The following is a 15,160-nucleotide window of genomic DNA, read 5'->3' as shown; positions in this document are numbered from 1 at the left end:
CCCTCCCCCATAGACAGCGTCTATTGCGCCCCCTGACGCAAACGGCGATCAATGCGGACAACAAGACTCATGGCAGACTCTAGAGAAACAGGAGTCTCATACATAAGGAGGGCTTGTTTAACCCTTCTCGAAACCCCATGTACAAATTGACTCCGTAGCGCAGGGTCATTCCATTGTGTGTCCACTGCCCAGCGGCGAAATTCAGAACAGTAATCCTCCGCCATTCGTTCCCCCTGGCGGAGAGCGCGTATTTTAGACTCTGCTAGAGCCAGTCTGTCAGGATCATTATAAATGAATCCAAGAGCAGAAAAAAAAATCTCCCGAGTTAAATGCAGCTGAATCAGATGGTAATGAAAACGCCCATGCTTGGGGGTCTCCGTTCCGTAATGACAATACTAGGCCCACATGCTGAGCCTCATTACCTGAGGAAACCGGGCGCATATGAAAATATAATTTGCAAGCTTCACAAAAAACAACAAATTTACTGCGTTCCCCAGCAAACCTCTCAGGTAAAGGGATCTTTGGCTCTTCGACTCTACCTGCAGTTTCAGCTTGCACATTAGATACTACAAGACTTTGTTGCTGAACTGCCCCCTTCAACTCAGTGACCTGTAAGGACAGTGCCTCCAACTGGCGGGTCATGGAAGTCATGGGATCCATGGCATCCAAAATTTATTTAGGCCAATTATAATGTCACGGGGGTATTGGGGAGACTAAAGCTGCGATATCCCTCAGACTAGGGAAAACCCTGTCTGCCTCACTCTGAAGCTGGCTGAGCTATTTAAGTCCTCTGCAGCCTGTGGGCCAGTGTCAGCTATAGTTCTTGCTGCACTGTTTGAGCTCCAGACCTGGATACCTGTACTAGTGTTCATGTTTGCCTCTGACTGCCTGCACCCATTTTTGACTTGTTCTGACCTCTTGCCTGTACCCCGACTCCGTCTTACGTCTCACGTTTTTGTTACCACGTTCCCGGTAGGTTCTGACGTCTTGCTTGTCCCCTACTATTCTCTGCTCGCCCCTTCTGTACCGCGCTGCTATCTCTGTGTATGACTTTGGCTTGTCTAACGTCTCTTTCATTACCTGTGACACCTGTATTGTTATTCAGTGTTGCTGCGCTGTGTGTATAACCTCTTTTCCTTAACCAACACCCCTGGTGGAGGTTACTCTATACTGCACTGCAGCAGCACATTACAGTCATCAGGTGCAACGTGCTGAGTTGTATTCCTCTATATCTTCTGTGAGTGACCTGTCCGAGGTATCTAGTTCTTCAATGATCACTAGATCAGGGGCTAGACCTAAGAGACCAAGGGACCTACATTTTCATACATACAGACGTCAAGAATTTAGGTCACCAGAACAAAAAAGGCACGATAATAAGGTATTCAATCTAAGCCAACATGTTTTTTCCTCTGTTGATCTCTCTCTCCTTGAAAAAGGTTTGTCTTTCTCGCCAGCTGCTGCATTTGATGTGTTTTCTACTATTAAAGATCTCCATTTATTTACACGATCATTGCTTTTTAAAAAACATTTTTGTGACACTAATCTTTTAAAGTTATTTCCCACAGAGGAGGAACAAGTAGCATTACGCACTATGGAGGATCTTTCCAACTTAAGGTACCGTCACACTAAGCGACGCTGCAGCGATACCGACAACGATGTTGATCGCTGCAGCGTCGCTGTTTGGCTGCTGGAGTGCTGTCACACAGACAGCTCTCCAGCGACCAACGATCCCGAAGTCCCCGGGTAACCAGGGTAAACATCGGGTTACTAAGCGCAGGGCCGCGCTTAGTAACCCGATGTTTACCCTGGTTACCATTGTAAATGTAAAAAAACAAACACTACATACTTACATTCCCGGTGTCTGGTCATGTCCCTCGCCTTCAGCTTCCAGCACTGACTGTGCTGTACTTTACGGCTGGCCGGCGCTCACCAGTCAGTGCGGGAAGCTGACGGCGGGGGACATGACCAGACACAGGGAATGTAAGTATGTAGTGTTTGCTTTTTTACATTTACAACAATAACCAGGGTAAACATCGGGTTACTAAGCGCGGCCCTGCGCTTAGTAACCCGATGTTTACCCTGGTTACCAGTGAAGACATCGCTGGATCGGCGTCACACACGCCGATTCAGCGATGTCAGCGGGAGATCCAGCGACAAAATAAAGTGCTGGACTTTCCCTAGCGACCAACGATCTCCCAGCAGGGGCCTGATCGTTGGTTGCTGTCACACATAACGATTTCGTTAACGATATCGTTGCTACGTCACAAAAAGCAACGATATCGTTAATGATATCATTATGTGTGACGAGACCTTAACACAATTTAACAGAAGGAGGTTAGGTTCCTCCCTCAATAAAACCACATTGTTTCAAATTTGTCCCTTTCTCATCTTGTTCTAACATCGACCTGTTTGTTCAGATCGTCACCAAAGACATTTTGAAAATTCCTTGGCATATCCATCAAGATAATTTAACTATAGAGGAGAGGGGGCACCTGCAAGTTCTTGTGAATTTACCTTGATGTAGTTTAAAACAGGCAGACAAGGGAGGCAACATCGTTATTTGGCCTAAAACAAGATATGAAAAAGAAGCCTTTAGGCAACTAAATTATAAGGTATGCTATAAGAAGCTTACCTTCAACCCCTTGTCTGCTTATACTATCCAATTGAAGAATATCATTACTAGGGCAATGGAGAATAGCACCATAACTAAAGAATTGGCCACTGCCTTGGTGGTGTGTGAACCCACGATTCCTACCTTCTATTGGTTGCCAAGATTCACAAGAATGCACAGACTCCCCTCCCTGGTCGGCCAATTATTTCAGGGAGGGCTAATTACTTGGAGAATGTCAACCAGTGGATTGATTCTAAACTCCAACCCCTTGTGGAGGAGTTGCCATCCTTTTTGAAAGATGCAGAGGAATTCCTCCATAAGGTTGACAGCCTTCAATTGGATGAGGATGCGATGCTGGTGACAGAGGACGTTGAGTCCCTGTACACCAGCATACGTCATGAAGAAGTGTGTCAGTCCTCCCAGTAGATATAAAAAAAAATTGATATTGGAATTATTGAAGTTCACATTAACTCATAATTTTTTTGTTTTTAAGGGGTCCTTCTTCCTGCAGCTCCAGGGGACAGCTATGGGGGCGTCTTACGCGCCCTCATATGCTAATCTGTTCCTGGGGCTGTGGGAGAGGGACCTTTTCATGTCAGATCAGACATTGTCAATGTGCTGTATCCTGTCCTGGACACGTTACATGGATGACATATTGCTGATCTGGCAGGGATCAGTGGAATCACTAAACACATTTTTTTCTGATCATGAATGGTAATTATCATAATATCCATCTTACACATAAATGTAGCACTGGTGAGATCGATTTCTTGGATGTCTCACTCAGGAAGGATGAGAAAGATGAGATCCAGACAAATATTTTTCGAAAGACTACAGCTATAAATATGCTACTGCATGCCTCCTCCTCTCACCCTTGTCATATTATTCAGGCTCTCCCCACTGGCCTCCTCAGAATTAGAGGAATTAATATCATTTAAATCAGTATCCCTGAGGTGGTGTCTCGAGGAGATTGGCCCAAATGGAGTCCAGATGGATCTTGACATTGGGCACTGTGCATCATTCTGGACTCAATGAAAACATAAGCTACGTTCCCTTCCTATGATCACCTACCTGGTTGACAATATATTATATTGTATATATTCATAAATTATATGCGGCTATGCTTTTGGTTTTTACTATGTTTGTTTTGTTTTTTATTCATTCTTTACTTATGATCATATCTCTTGTGCAGTAGTTCCGGTTTCATGTCTCCCATGTCCCTGTGTTCTTCATCCTGGCAACCTCCATACAAGTTTAAACTGGACATTTTTCAACCATGATGTCTAACAATGGATTGATTGAATGATGCTCACAAAAATTTTCTATAATTCATTATTATGCTTATATTGATATGCAATTTAGATCCCCATTGGAATCGTTGGTGGGCAAATACTATGCTATGAAGTTGCGTGTGGTTTAATTATTGCCATGATGAACTGGTACAATAATGTGCTTTTCTCACATTAATTAGTACAATGATGTACTTCTCTTACCCAGACAGGGATTTCGGTTTCTTGTTTACTTTTTTGTGTTACATGTCGGCAGCGCATCCCCTGTCTGCACACACGTTTCTGCCCTGCTGCTGTGGCCTCTCCCGGCCTTCGGCGTTTCAGTGTGGTGTTTGGCAGGTAGCGCCTACTACTGTATGACGCAGACACCGGGTGGCGTTGCGGTCGGCATAGCGACACACGCATCATATCTGGCAGGGGGAGGATGTTTCCGGACATGTGATGCCACTTCGCGTCTGACGTCACATGATTGCACACTGTATAAAAATTGCACCAGAGAGTGGTTGTGTGTGCCCCCTGAAAAAGGCAAGACTGAATCTGGATCTCTGGATCTGCACCAGGAACTGCGCACTCTGCTTTGCGTATAAAGGTATTATATCACTTAAGATTGAAATGGTGTAATATGGGAATGATATTGGTTGTCCCACTGCCTTATTGATTCTTTTGGCTTGTAATCATGCAGAGTGCGAGCATTTCACATTTTTTGGATCAATGGCAATATGCACATATGTTTGATAGCCATAATAGGAACTCCTATTTGTGATGCTCTATATCACTCTATGGCTAGGTATCCATTTGAGGTGATGTGTGCCCCTTTGTCATAGCAGACATGGACAACTATGATTTTATGAATTTCCTCACTGGTTCACCTGTGTTGATTTTAATTTTTAATCAATAAAGATAATATATTTGGCATACTTTGGACTAGTACATCGTTTGTTACTTTTGATAACCGTTTTTTGGTATGATCTACCTAATGCCTGGTGACCCGGATCTAGTCATTACAACATCATGTCATCATGGCAACAATTGGATCCCCGTGATGATGTCGTGGGGGCCAATCCAAGGGCAAAGGGGCTTTCTTCCCTCTGCCTGCTTGCTAAATGCTGCAGGGGGTTAAAGTGCCAGAAGTGGTGCGGGCACCGCTCCTGGTACTGAGAGACAGTTGTCAGCTGTTATAATCAGCTGACACCCAGCAGTAATCGTGCACAACCTCTGTGCGTGGGCGATTGCCATGACATAGCCACACGTCCAAGGTCGGTAAGTACCAGGAAACCTGGACACATGAATAGGTCTAAGGTCATAAAGGCGTTAAAATGATTTCACTTTTGGGGATTTTCAGACACCTCAAAGTCTCTTCAAAACTTAATAGGTACATACAATTTTTTTACAGTACTTTTGTAACCTTTTTGAAAAAATGAAAACAACTGCTAAACTTCTAACCCCTCCAACATGGTAAAGAAGGAGGATTTTATACCTGATGCTGACATAAATTAGGCATATGGGAAATGTTATTTATTTTGTGTGGAATGACTGTTGTAAGGGCATAAAATGTCAAAGATTGAAAACTGCTAATTTTTATTATTTTTTTTTACTAAGTTTACGATCTTTTCATAAATTAATGCAAATGTCATCTAATTCCAAATTTGTTACCATATAAAGTGATATATGTCAGATTTGAAAAATAAGGCTGTCAGGGAGGTCAAAATTGGCTTCAGTGATGAGGGGTTAAAATAGCGTACCTTTGTATCAGCTGCCTCAATAAATTGTGTGTGCGCTCTTGGAAGGCTTGCTTGTTTTTTGTAATTGGGTCTTCACCATCACATATAAGCTTCTGCTCCAACTCTTCCAATTTCTTCAGCTGCTGACGAATTTGTTGCAGGCTTTTAGCAACGGAGGTGAACCTAAAAGGCCACATAATACAATATTTAAAGAGTTTATATAACCAACCAAAGAAATAGGTACCGTATATACTTGATTATAAGCCGAGATTTTCAGTCCACTTTTTTGGGCTGAAATTACCCCTCTCGGCTTATATTCGAGTCATACCCAGGGGTCGGCAGGGGAGGGGGAGCGGAGCTGTGTGATAATACTCACCTGCTCCTGTCGCGGTCCCTGCATGTCCCTGGTTCCCGGGCAGCTTCTTCCTGTAGTGAGCGGTCACATGGTACCGCTCATTACAGTAATGAATATGGACTCCACTCCCATAGGGGTAGAGCCGCATATTCCTTACTGTAATGAGCAGTACCATGTGACCGCTCACTACAGGAAGAAGCTGGCAGCGCCGGGGTACAGACGTGCAGGGACCGCGCCAGGAGCAGGTGAGTATAACATAGTGCGCGATATTCACCTGCTCCACGTTCCACCGTCGGCGCCACTGCATCCAGGCTTTGACTGGCCCACCGGAGAACTGGAGGATTCTCCGATGGGCCCAGGCAGTGACACCTGCTGGCATATTTGCCAGCAGCTGCCTAGGGCCCCCACTGCTTCAAGGGCCCCCACTGCTCCAGGGGCCCCAAGCCAGTGGCTATGGGGACCCTGAGTCAAGGGGGCCCGCTCTGTGCCAGCCTAGCAGCAGCTGGAGACAGGATCTTGTCCCCGCTGCTAAAGCAAAATTAATATTCACGCTTCTCCACGCCCCTATGGGCGTGGAGAAGTGTGAATACCATTTCTCTTTAATAGTGGGCAGCGTTAGCCACAGGGTGAGGCTAACGCTGCCCGCATGTAAAGCCCCACCACCGCACCACATACACACAGCACACAGAGTCAGACACACACAGCACAGTTCACCTCCTGGCAGCAGCAGCACATTCCGGCGTCCTGCTTCCTGTCTGAGACAGCCCAGCTGGACGACGTCATCATCCAGCACGCTGTCTCACACAGAAAGCTGCCGGCAAAGAAGAGGCTGCAGGGAGGTGAGCTGTGCTGTGTGAGTGTGTGTGAGTGTGCCTTCCTGCGTGTGTGTGAGTGTGCCTGCGTGTGAGTGTGTGTGTGTGCCTGCGGCTGCATGTGAGTGTTGGTGGGGAAGCACAATGATATTGGTGGGGGACGCAATAGTGCAGGCGATGGGCAAAGATGGTGGTGGGGGGAGACAATGACGGAGGTGATGGGCAATGATGGCAGTGGGGGGAGACAGTGATGGAGGTGTTGGGCAATGATGGCGGTGGGGGGAGACAGTGATGGAGGTGGTGATGGGCAATGATGGCGGTGGGGGGAGACAATGATGGAGTTGATGGGCAATGATGGTGGGGGGCAATGATGGTGAGGGGAGGCAACGATGGAAGTGATGGGCAATGTTGGAGGTGATGGGCAATGATGGTGAGATGAGGCAATGATGGAGGCGATTGGGCAATGACGGTGGGGGAGGCAATGATGGAGGTGATGGGGAGGCAGTGATGGAGATGATCGGCAATGATGGTGGTGGGGGAGTCAATGATGGTGCGGGAGGCAATGATGGAGGTGATGGGCAATGATGGCGGTGGGGTAGGCAACGATGGAGGTGATGGGCAATGATGGTGGTGGGGAGGCAATGATGGTGGGGGAGGCAATGATGGTGGGGAAGGCAATGATGGAGGCAATAGGCAATGATGGCGGCGATAAGCAATGATGGTGGGGGAGGCAATGATGGAGGTGGGGCAGGCAATGATGGAGGTGATGGGCAATGATGGTGGTGGGGGAGGCAATGATGGATGTGATGGGCAATGATGGTGGTGGGGGAGGCAATGATGGAGGTGATGAAATGGGCAATGAGGGTGGTGGGGGAGGCAATGATGGAGGTGATGAAATGGGCAATGATGGTGGGGGAAGAGGCAATTATGGAGATGGTGGAATGGGCAGTGATGGGGTGGTGGGGGAGAAGAAGGCAATGATGGAGGTGGTGATGAGGACAATGAGTGGGGTAGAGAGGGGCTGCATTATACTTTGTGAGGGGGGCTACATCATATTCTGTGGGGGGACTGCATTATTCTCAGGGGACTACATTATATTCTGGGGGCCTACATCATACTATATGAGGGGCTACAGTATACTTTATGGGGGCTGCATTATATTCTGTGGTGGGGCTGCATTATTCTCTCAGGGGGTGACATTATATTCTATGAGGGGGCTACCCCTCTATGATTCTACCCCAACACCTGCTACATAATTAAGACGTGTACTACCTTATATTATACCCTGATATTAGCGTGTTTTACCACACAATTGGTGGTCTTGTATTTCTAGGTAGCTTAATAGTGGGCCCCAATAATGATTTTCTCTGGTGGGCCCAAGGTGCTCTAGTACGACGCTGGCTGCATCTTCCGCATCCTCTGCAGTGATGCTCAGGTCAGAGGGCGCGATGACGCCATTAGTGCGCGCCGCCCTCTGCCTGAATGTCAGTGCGGACGACAGGGAAGATACAGCGGCGCCGACGGTGGAACAGGGAGCAGGTGAATATAGCAAGTACAGGGGCCTGAGCGACGAGAGGGGAGTATGTGATTTTATTTTTTTAATCCGCAGCAGCAGCATATGGGGCAAATGTCTGTATGGAGCATCTTATGGGACCATGTGCAGTGTTATATGGGGCAAATATCTGTATGGAGCATCTTATAGGGCCATGTGCAGCGTTATATGAGGCAAATATCTGTATGAGGCCATGTGCAGCATTATATGGGGGAAATATCTGTATGGAGCATCTTATGGGGCCATATGCTGCATTATATGGGGCAAATATCTGTATGGAGCATCTTATGGGGCCATGTGCAGCGTTATATGGAGGCAAATATCTGTATGGAGCATCTTATGGGGCCATGTGCAGCGTTATATGGGGCAAATATCTGTATTGGGCCATGTGCAGCATTATATGGGGCAATTATATGTATGGAGCATCGTATGGGGCCATGTGCAGCATTATATGGGGCAAATATCTGTATTGGGCCATGTGCAGCATTATATTGGGCAAATATCTGTATGGAGCATCTTATGGGGCCATAATCCACATTTGTGAAGCATTATACGGGGCAAATGTGTCTATGGAGCATCTTATGGGGTCATAATCAACATTTGTGCAGCATTATATGGGGCATATTTTAATATGGAGCATCTAATGGAGCCCATCATAATCTGTATGGAGCATTATATGGGGCGTATTTTGTATAGAGCATCTTATGGAGCCCATCATGAACTGTATGGAGCATTATATGGGGCTCCTGATTCAATATGGATATTCAAAAACACTTAAACTACTGATGTCTCAATTAATTTGACTTTTATTGGTATCTATTTTTATTTTTGAAATTTACCAGTAGGTGCTGCGTTTTCCACCCTAGGCTTATACTCGAGTCATTAAGTTTGCCCAGTTTTTTGTTGCAAAATTAGGGGGGTCGGCTTATACTCGGGTCGGCTTATACTCGAGTATATACGGTACCTAAGTTGAATAAAGTTTAACCCTGCTGTTCTTTTTCAAATATTTTTATTGACTTTGTAAAATTTTTATAGGAGGATTGGAAAAGGGAGGGAAAGTAGGTAAAAGGGAAGGGTAAGTAATTCCCTGAGAGTCAGGGAATGGGAAAAGAAGACAGGCGTATCACTATACATGTAAACGATCTCGAAAAATATACAACTATTTGTAGCTAATCAAGGCTTCTAAATAAGAAGAAAAGTAAAGTGTAAACGGAGCTCAACGTTGCTTTAAGAAACAGGCATGTACAAACATATTAATGCTTCCAAAATTATGCAGCTAATTGTTGCTAATCAAGGCTTTAGAATAACTTGTAAGGAGAAAAGCAGAACAAATACAGTAAAATAAAGTACATTGTAAACTTTTGTACATGTAGGCCCGTCTTGTCTGGAAACGCCTCAAAGGCACCCTTAGACTAAGTGGGGGAAAGTTCGGTTCTACAAGGTAATTACCTTGTAATTCCACAAATGTGAAAGACTCCTTAAAGTTATGAAAATCTTTTTTTCCCTTTTGTACAGAATCCAGCTTCAGCGGAGACCGGCAGCATCTAGGAAGGCGGCTCCCTCGTCCGGAGAAGTAATGTGTATTAATCTTGACGCGTATTTCACCTGGAGCGCCGATGATCGGGACCAAACATAGGGAATTCCCTTACGTAGAAGTTCACTGGTAATGTGGGAGAAATTTCTTCTCTTTTGCAATGTAGCTCTTGATAAGTCTCTGTAGAATAGTAAGTGGCTGTATGGAGATGAAACAAATTCTTGTTGCCCCGAATTCCCAGAAGTGTATTTCTTACCCAATTGGGGTAGAACTAAACAATGACGTCCCTTGACAGGTGCTGTGGAAGAGAAGGTGGCCTGCGAATTCTAAAAACTTTTTCAATCAAAAACTTTTCATTAGTATTTGGAATCAGATAAGAGATCATCGAGGAAACGTAACTTTTCAATTGTGATGTTTGAATCGACTCCAGGATTCCTCTGATCTTAATGTTGTTTCTTCTTTTGGAGTCCTCATAGTTAGCCAAATTGGTTTTGAGGAGAGTAATGTCTTTTTGGATCTCGTCTATTAATTTTGAGGGCAAATTTAAGGATTGGGGTATGATTTCGACCTTTTTATTAGAAGAGTCGGTTGCGTCTGATACTTGAGAAGGGCCATCATGAGTGTCGTACTGTGTTGGCTCTGTGTCTTTGGCCACTAATATTAGCATTGCATGAAAGAGTCCTTTAATGAATTTTTCTGATGCTTTAGTGTCATTTGTTATTCCAGAATCAATCATTAGGTGTTTGTGAATTTGTGATAGGTCGCTAGCACCCTTTCCGTTAAGCGTTTTTTCCCCAAGATTCAGTGTAGATAAAAAGGTTTTAAGCAAATTGATCATGAAGCCCTCTGTCGGGCCTTCTTCAGATGCATAAATCTCCTCCATCAGTCGCATATTAGAGGAGGATCCTATATAATTAAGATCCTCAGCGGAACCAGAACTCTCGTATGAAGTTCCACTTGATGAAATATTGTCATAGAAATTGTCAGTACTGTCAATAGAAGTGTCTAAGTTCTCAATAAACTCTTCTGAATGTGTACTCACTATGCTTTCTAATGAATCGGCAGAGCTGTTTGATTGATCAGTCTGGACTTCAATGTTGTTTCCCACTCCATGAGCTTCCAATAAAGCTTCAAATTTTTTAAGAGAAATGGACAGATCTTTATAAAACCCTGGATCCAGTGCAAGGCTGTCAGTCAGTTTGTAGGGATACCCTGAGGTGTCAAGTAAGAGTGTCTCTTTAAATCTCCCAATTGAGTTGTCTGGTCTGTCATAAATGGGAGAACAAATATCTGCAGAGTCATAGTCTTTAGAACAGGGGTCCCCAACTCCAGGCCTCGAGGGCCGCCAACAGTGCAGGTTTTCAGGATTTCTTTAGTATTGCATCGGTGGTAATGTGATCATCTGCACAGGTGATGATTCCAACCCCTGTGCAATACTAAGGAAATCCTGAAAACCTGCACTGTTGGCGGCCCTCGAGGCCTGGAGTTGGGGACCACTGCTTTAGAATGTACATTAGCGCTAGATTTCTCCAGATCAACCCCGTGTTGGCGCGACTGCCAAAATGGCCGAGGTCTAACGGGCGCCTGTGATCTTAGAACAGGCACCAGCGCTTTGTACTCCAGGTTTGCTCTCTGCCCCTGTCTGAATGAAGAGCTCCGATCAGGGGTCCCTTGCGGCGGTACCACTGGGATGTTACCGGCTCTCTGCCGCTCATCTGCACTCACACACACCGCAGCATTCAGTACCTTTTCCACGTTGCTTAGGTCTGCCGACTGGGCATTCCTCGATGGCTCCTTGGTGTCAGTGAATGTCCGGGGAAATACCTCTGTCTGAGCCCTCGGCACAAACTCTGGTGCAGCATGATTCAGGCTTTTTCCCTGCCTGAGTCTGATCAGCTGTTCCCTACAAGGAGCCGGCCTCAACGATCGTGTCGAGTCCCCCCCAGCTGTGCTCCCCTTTCTGTCAGCCTCTGAATGTTCCATGCCCCGCCGCTGCACTTTCATGTCCCCACTCACTGTTGCCGAGGCCGCGGTACGGGGATCTCCCTTGCTCCCCAGGCTGTTCCTCCGCCTCTCCGGTCTTGTTCCACAGCTGGTTCCCGCTTTGTTGCCGGTGTGCAGCTGTCCAGGCCGGTCTTGCAGTCTCGGCTTGGTGTCCTGCTCCCCCGCCGCTTTGTCCTGCTGCGGTGATCCCGCAGCCACTTGCGGCCCTGGCACGAACTCCTGGGTGCCGATCTTCAGCTGCCGTGGAGCGGGCGCCATCATGCTTCCGCTCCCGGCTAGATTAGTAGCTGCTTTGTCCCGCTGTGTATCCCGCAGCCTCAGCTTGTGCTGGGTGCGGGGAGGTCCGGGCTCTGTCCTCTGCCGCTGTGTGGCATTTTTCTCCCACGCCGCTGCGACCCGCGGCAGCGTCTCGTCAGCTGGCCGCAGCTCCTGTACAGATCCCGGAACGCTGATCCTCGGGCTCAGCGGCGCGGGCGCCATCTTGGATTTTAGTGCACTCTCGCCGCGCCAAGTCTCCGCTCCTTGCCAGGCCCTTTCAGCGGCAATGCGGGGCTGATGCAGAGCTGTGTCGGCGGCGGATGTCCCGCCGTTCAGGGGCTTTGTAAGCGGCGGTGAGCCCTGATTCTTCAGCTTGCGCTGGATGAGGGGAGGGGACTTCTTTGTCCCTACATACCCGGCCCGAGTCCTTCCATGGTTCAGATCTCCGTCCTTCTTAGCCCCTCTCTGGCTCCAAACTGCATTGATCTTGCTGGGAATAGATCCCTTCTTTGCATAGCTGGCTCCTGGCATAATATAAATGCTATAAGAGTCCAAAAATCCACTTTGGTACGCTGATAGTAGGCTTAATAAGGGGAATTAGCAGGAGCTCATGTGAGACACGTCTGCATCCTTCCCCTGGCAAACCACGCCCCCTAACCCTGCTGTTCTAATCACATTTACTATACACTTAATATGATACAAATTCTCCAATCAAACATTTTTAAAAGTATTTCATAAATATGTGAATAAGACACCAATAGAGTATTGTTGTTGAGATGACTCACTTTGTGAAGACCTTAAAGGAGGAGAGAACCTGAGTCCAAAACTACATAACAGTATCAAACTTTACTAAAATACAAGGAAGGAACACAAAGAAGAACAATACATATTGAGGAGGTAAAATACAGTGAAAGAGAGATGAGAATAATTCAATGACAAATGCACCCAGACATGAAGATGGCCGGCAGCACTGACAAGTAAACACAAATAAAAATAAATAAATAGTTTTTCACCGGTCAGCTGTCCCCAATGCGCGTTTCGCGGTTGAACTGCTTCTTTGGGGGGCGTGACAGACTTGTAACCAAGGCCTCAATATATATCCAACCCTTCAGGTCATAAAGTCAGCATAGGCAAAAGAAGCGGTGCATGCACATCCACCGCAAGAAACCCAGCTTCCGCCCGCCCGTCCATCAGCAAGATGAGGTTACATGGGACAGCCGGCGCCTAGCCGTCACCATGGAACCACGCCACGCCGGAAAAGACAGAGGAAAAGTGGAGTCCAGTCCCAGAGGAGAGCGCGCACATGCAGATGCCGAGATGAAAAAGGGGAGGACATAGAATAGGTAAATATGGTATATGCGACCGGCAAAAAAAAAAAAAAAAATCTATATATAATTTGTTAAATGTTCGTAGATGTGCCAGGGAACTTTTAAAACAGCCTGCAATATAAAATATACAGTCCATCTCAAGCCTGATATCTTAAATCTCGCAATATGGTGATATGCGGTTTAACATCGTGGACATATGGCTTCCGAAAAATATACATATAATTGTAATGGACTATTATCCTGCCTGTGATATTCACTTAATTCCTACTCACTGGATGTAATCTTCTATTGTAGAAACTTTTGCCGGTCGCATATACCATATTTACCCATTCTATGTCCTCCCATTTTTCATCTCGGCATATGCGTGTGCGCTCTCTCCTCTGGGACCGGGCTCTGCTTTCCCTGCGTGGCATGGTTGCATGGTGACAGATACAGTTAGGGTCAGAAATATTTGGACAGTGACACAATTTTCGCGAGTTGGGCTCTGCATGCCACCACATTGGATTTGAAATGAAACCTCTACAACAGAATTCAAGTGCAGATTGTAACGTTTAATTTGAAGGGTTGAACAAAAATATCTGATAGAAAATGTAGGAATTGTACACATTTCTTTACAAACACTCCACATTTTAGGAGGTCAAAAGTAATTGGACAAATAAACATAACCCAAACAAAATATTTTTATTTTCAATATTTTGTTGCAAATCCTTTGGAGGCAATCACTGCCTTAAGTCTGGAACCCATGGACATCACCAAACGCTGGGTTTCCTCCTTCTTAATGCTTTGCCAGGCCTTTACAGCCGCAGCCTTCAGGTCTTGCTTGTTTGTGGGTCTTTCCGTCTTAAGTCTGGATTTCAGCAAGTGAAATGCATGCTCAATTGGGTTTAGATCTGGAGATTGACTTGGCCATTGCAGAATGTTCCACTTTTTGGCACTCATGAACTCCTGGGTAGCTTTGGCTGTATGCTTGGGGTCATTGTCCATCTGTACTATGAAGCGCCGTCCAATCAACTTTGCAGCATTTGGCTGAATCTGGGCTGAAAGTATATCCCGGTACACTTCAGAATTCATCCGGCTACTCTTGTCTGCTCTTATGTCATCAATAAACACAAGTGACCCAGTGCCATTGAAAGCCATGCATGCCCATGCCATCACGTTGCCTCCACCATGTTTTACAGAGGATGTGGTGTGCCTTGGATCATGTGCCGTTCCGTTTCATCTCCAAACTTTTTTCTTCCCATCATTCTGGTACAGTTTGATCTTTGTCTCATCTGTCCATAGAATACTTTTCCAGAACTGAGCTGGCTTCTTGAGGTGTTTTTCTGCAAATTTAACTCTGGCCTGTCTATTTTTGGTATTGATGAATGGTTTGCATCTAGATGTGAACCCTTTGTATTTACTGTCATGGAGTCTTCTCTTTACTGTTGACTTAGAGACAGATACACCTACTTCACTGAGAGTGTTCTGGACTTCAGTTGATGTTGTGAACGGGTTCTTCTTCACCAAATTAAGTATGCGGCGATCATCCACCACTGTTGTCATCCGTGGACGCCCAGGCCTTTTTGAGTTCCCAAGCTCACCAGTCAATTCCTTTTTTCTCAGAATGTACCCAACTGTAGATTTTGCTACTCCAAGCAAGTCTGCTATCTCTCTAAAGGATTTTTTCTTTTTTTTCAGCCTCAGGATGTTCTGCTTC

General features: G+C 46.0%; 1 protein-coding gene across 5 annotated transcripts in view; it reads right to left on the bottom strand.

The window, feature by feature from the left end:
• STAT1 (signal transducer and activator of transcription 1) overlaps positions 1 to 15,160 on the bottom strand; it is a 1,428,390-nt gene that overhangs the window by 889,149 nt on the left and 524,081 nt on the right. For 3 of the 5 annotated variants that reach the window (XM_069733810.1, XM_069733808.1, XM_069733809.1), the window contains exon 9: positions 5,643 to 5,804. The exons of the other annotated variants lie outside the window; for them this stretch is intronic. In XM_069733810.1, coding sequence (XP_069589911.1) covers positions 5,643 to 5,804 — 162 coding nt within the window. The remainder of the gene's footprint in view (positions 1 to 5,642; positions 5,805 to 15,160) is intronic. 5 annotated transcript variants of the gene reach the window in all.

The sequence above is a fragment of the Ranitomeya imitator genome, chromosome 7, assembly GCF_032444005.1.
Source record: "Ranitomeya imitator isolate aRanImi1 chromosome 7, aRanImi1.pri, whole genome shotgun sequence".
Lineage (NCBI taxonomy): Eukaryota > Metazoa > Chordata > Amphibia > Anura > Dendrobatidae > Ranitomeya > Ranitomeya imitator.
Note: the sequence above shows the minus strand (reverse complement) of the source record. Positions and strands in the feature narration are given on the sequence as shown.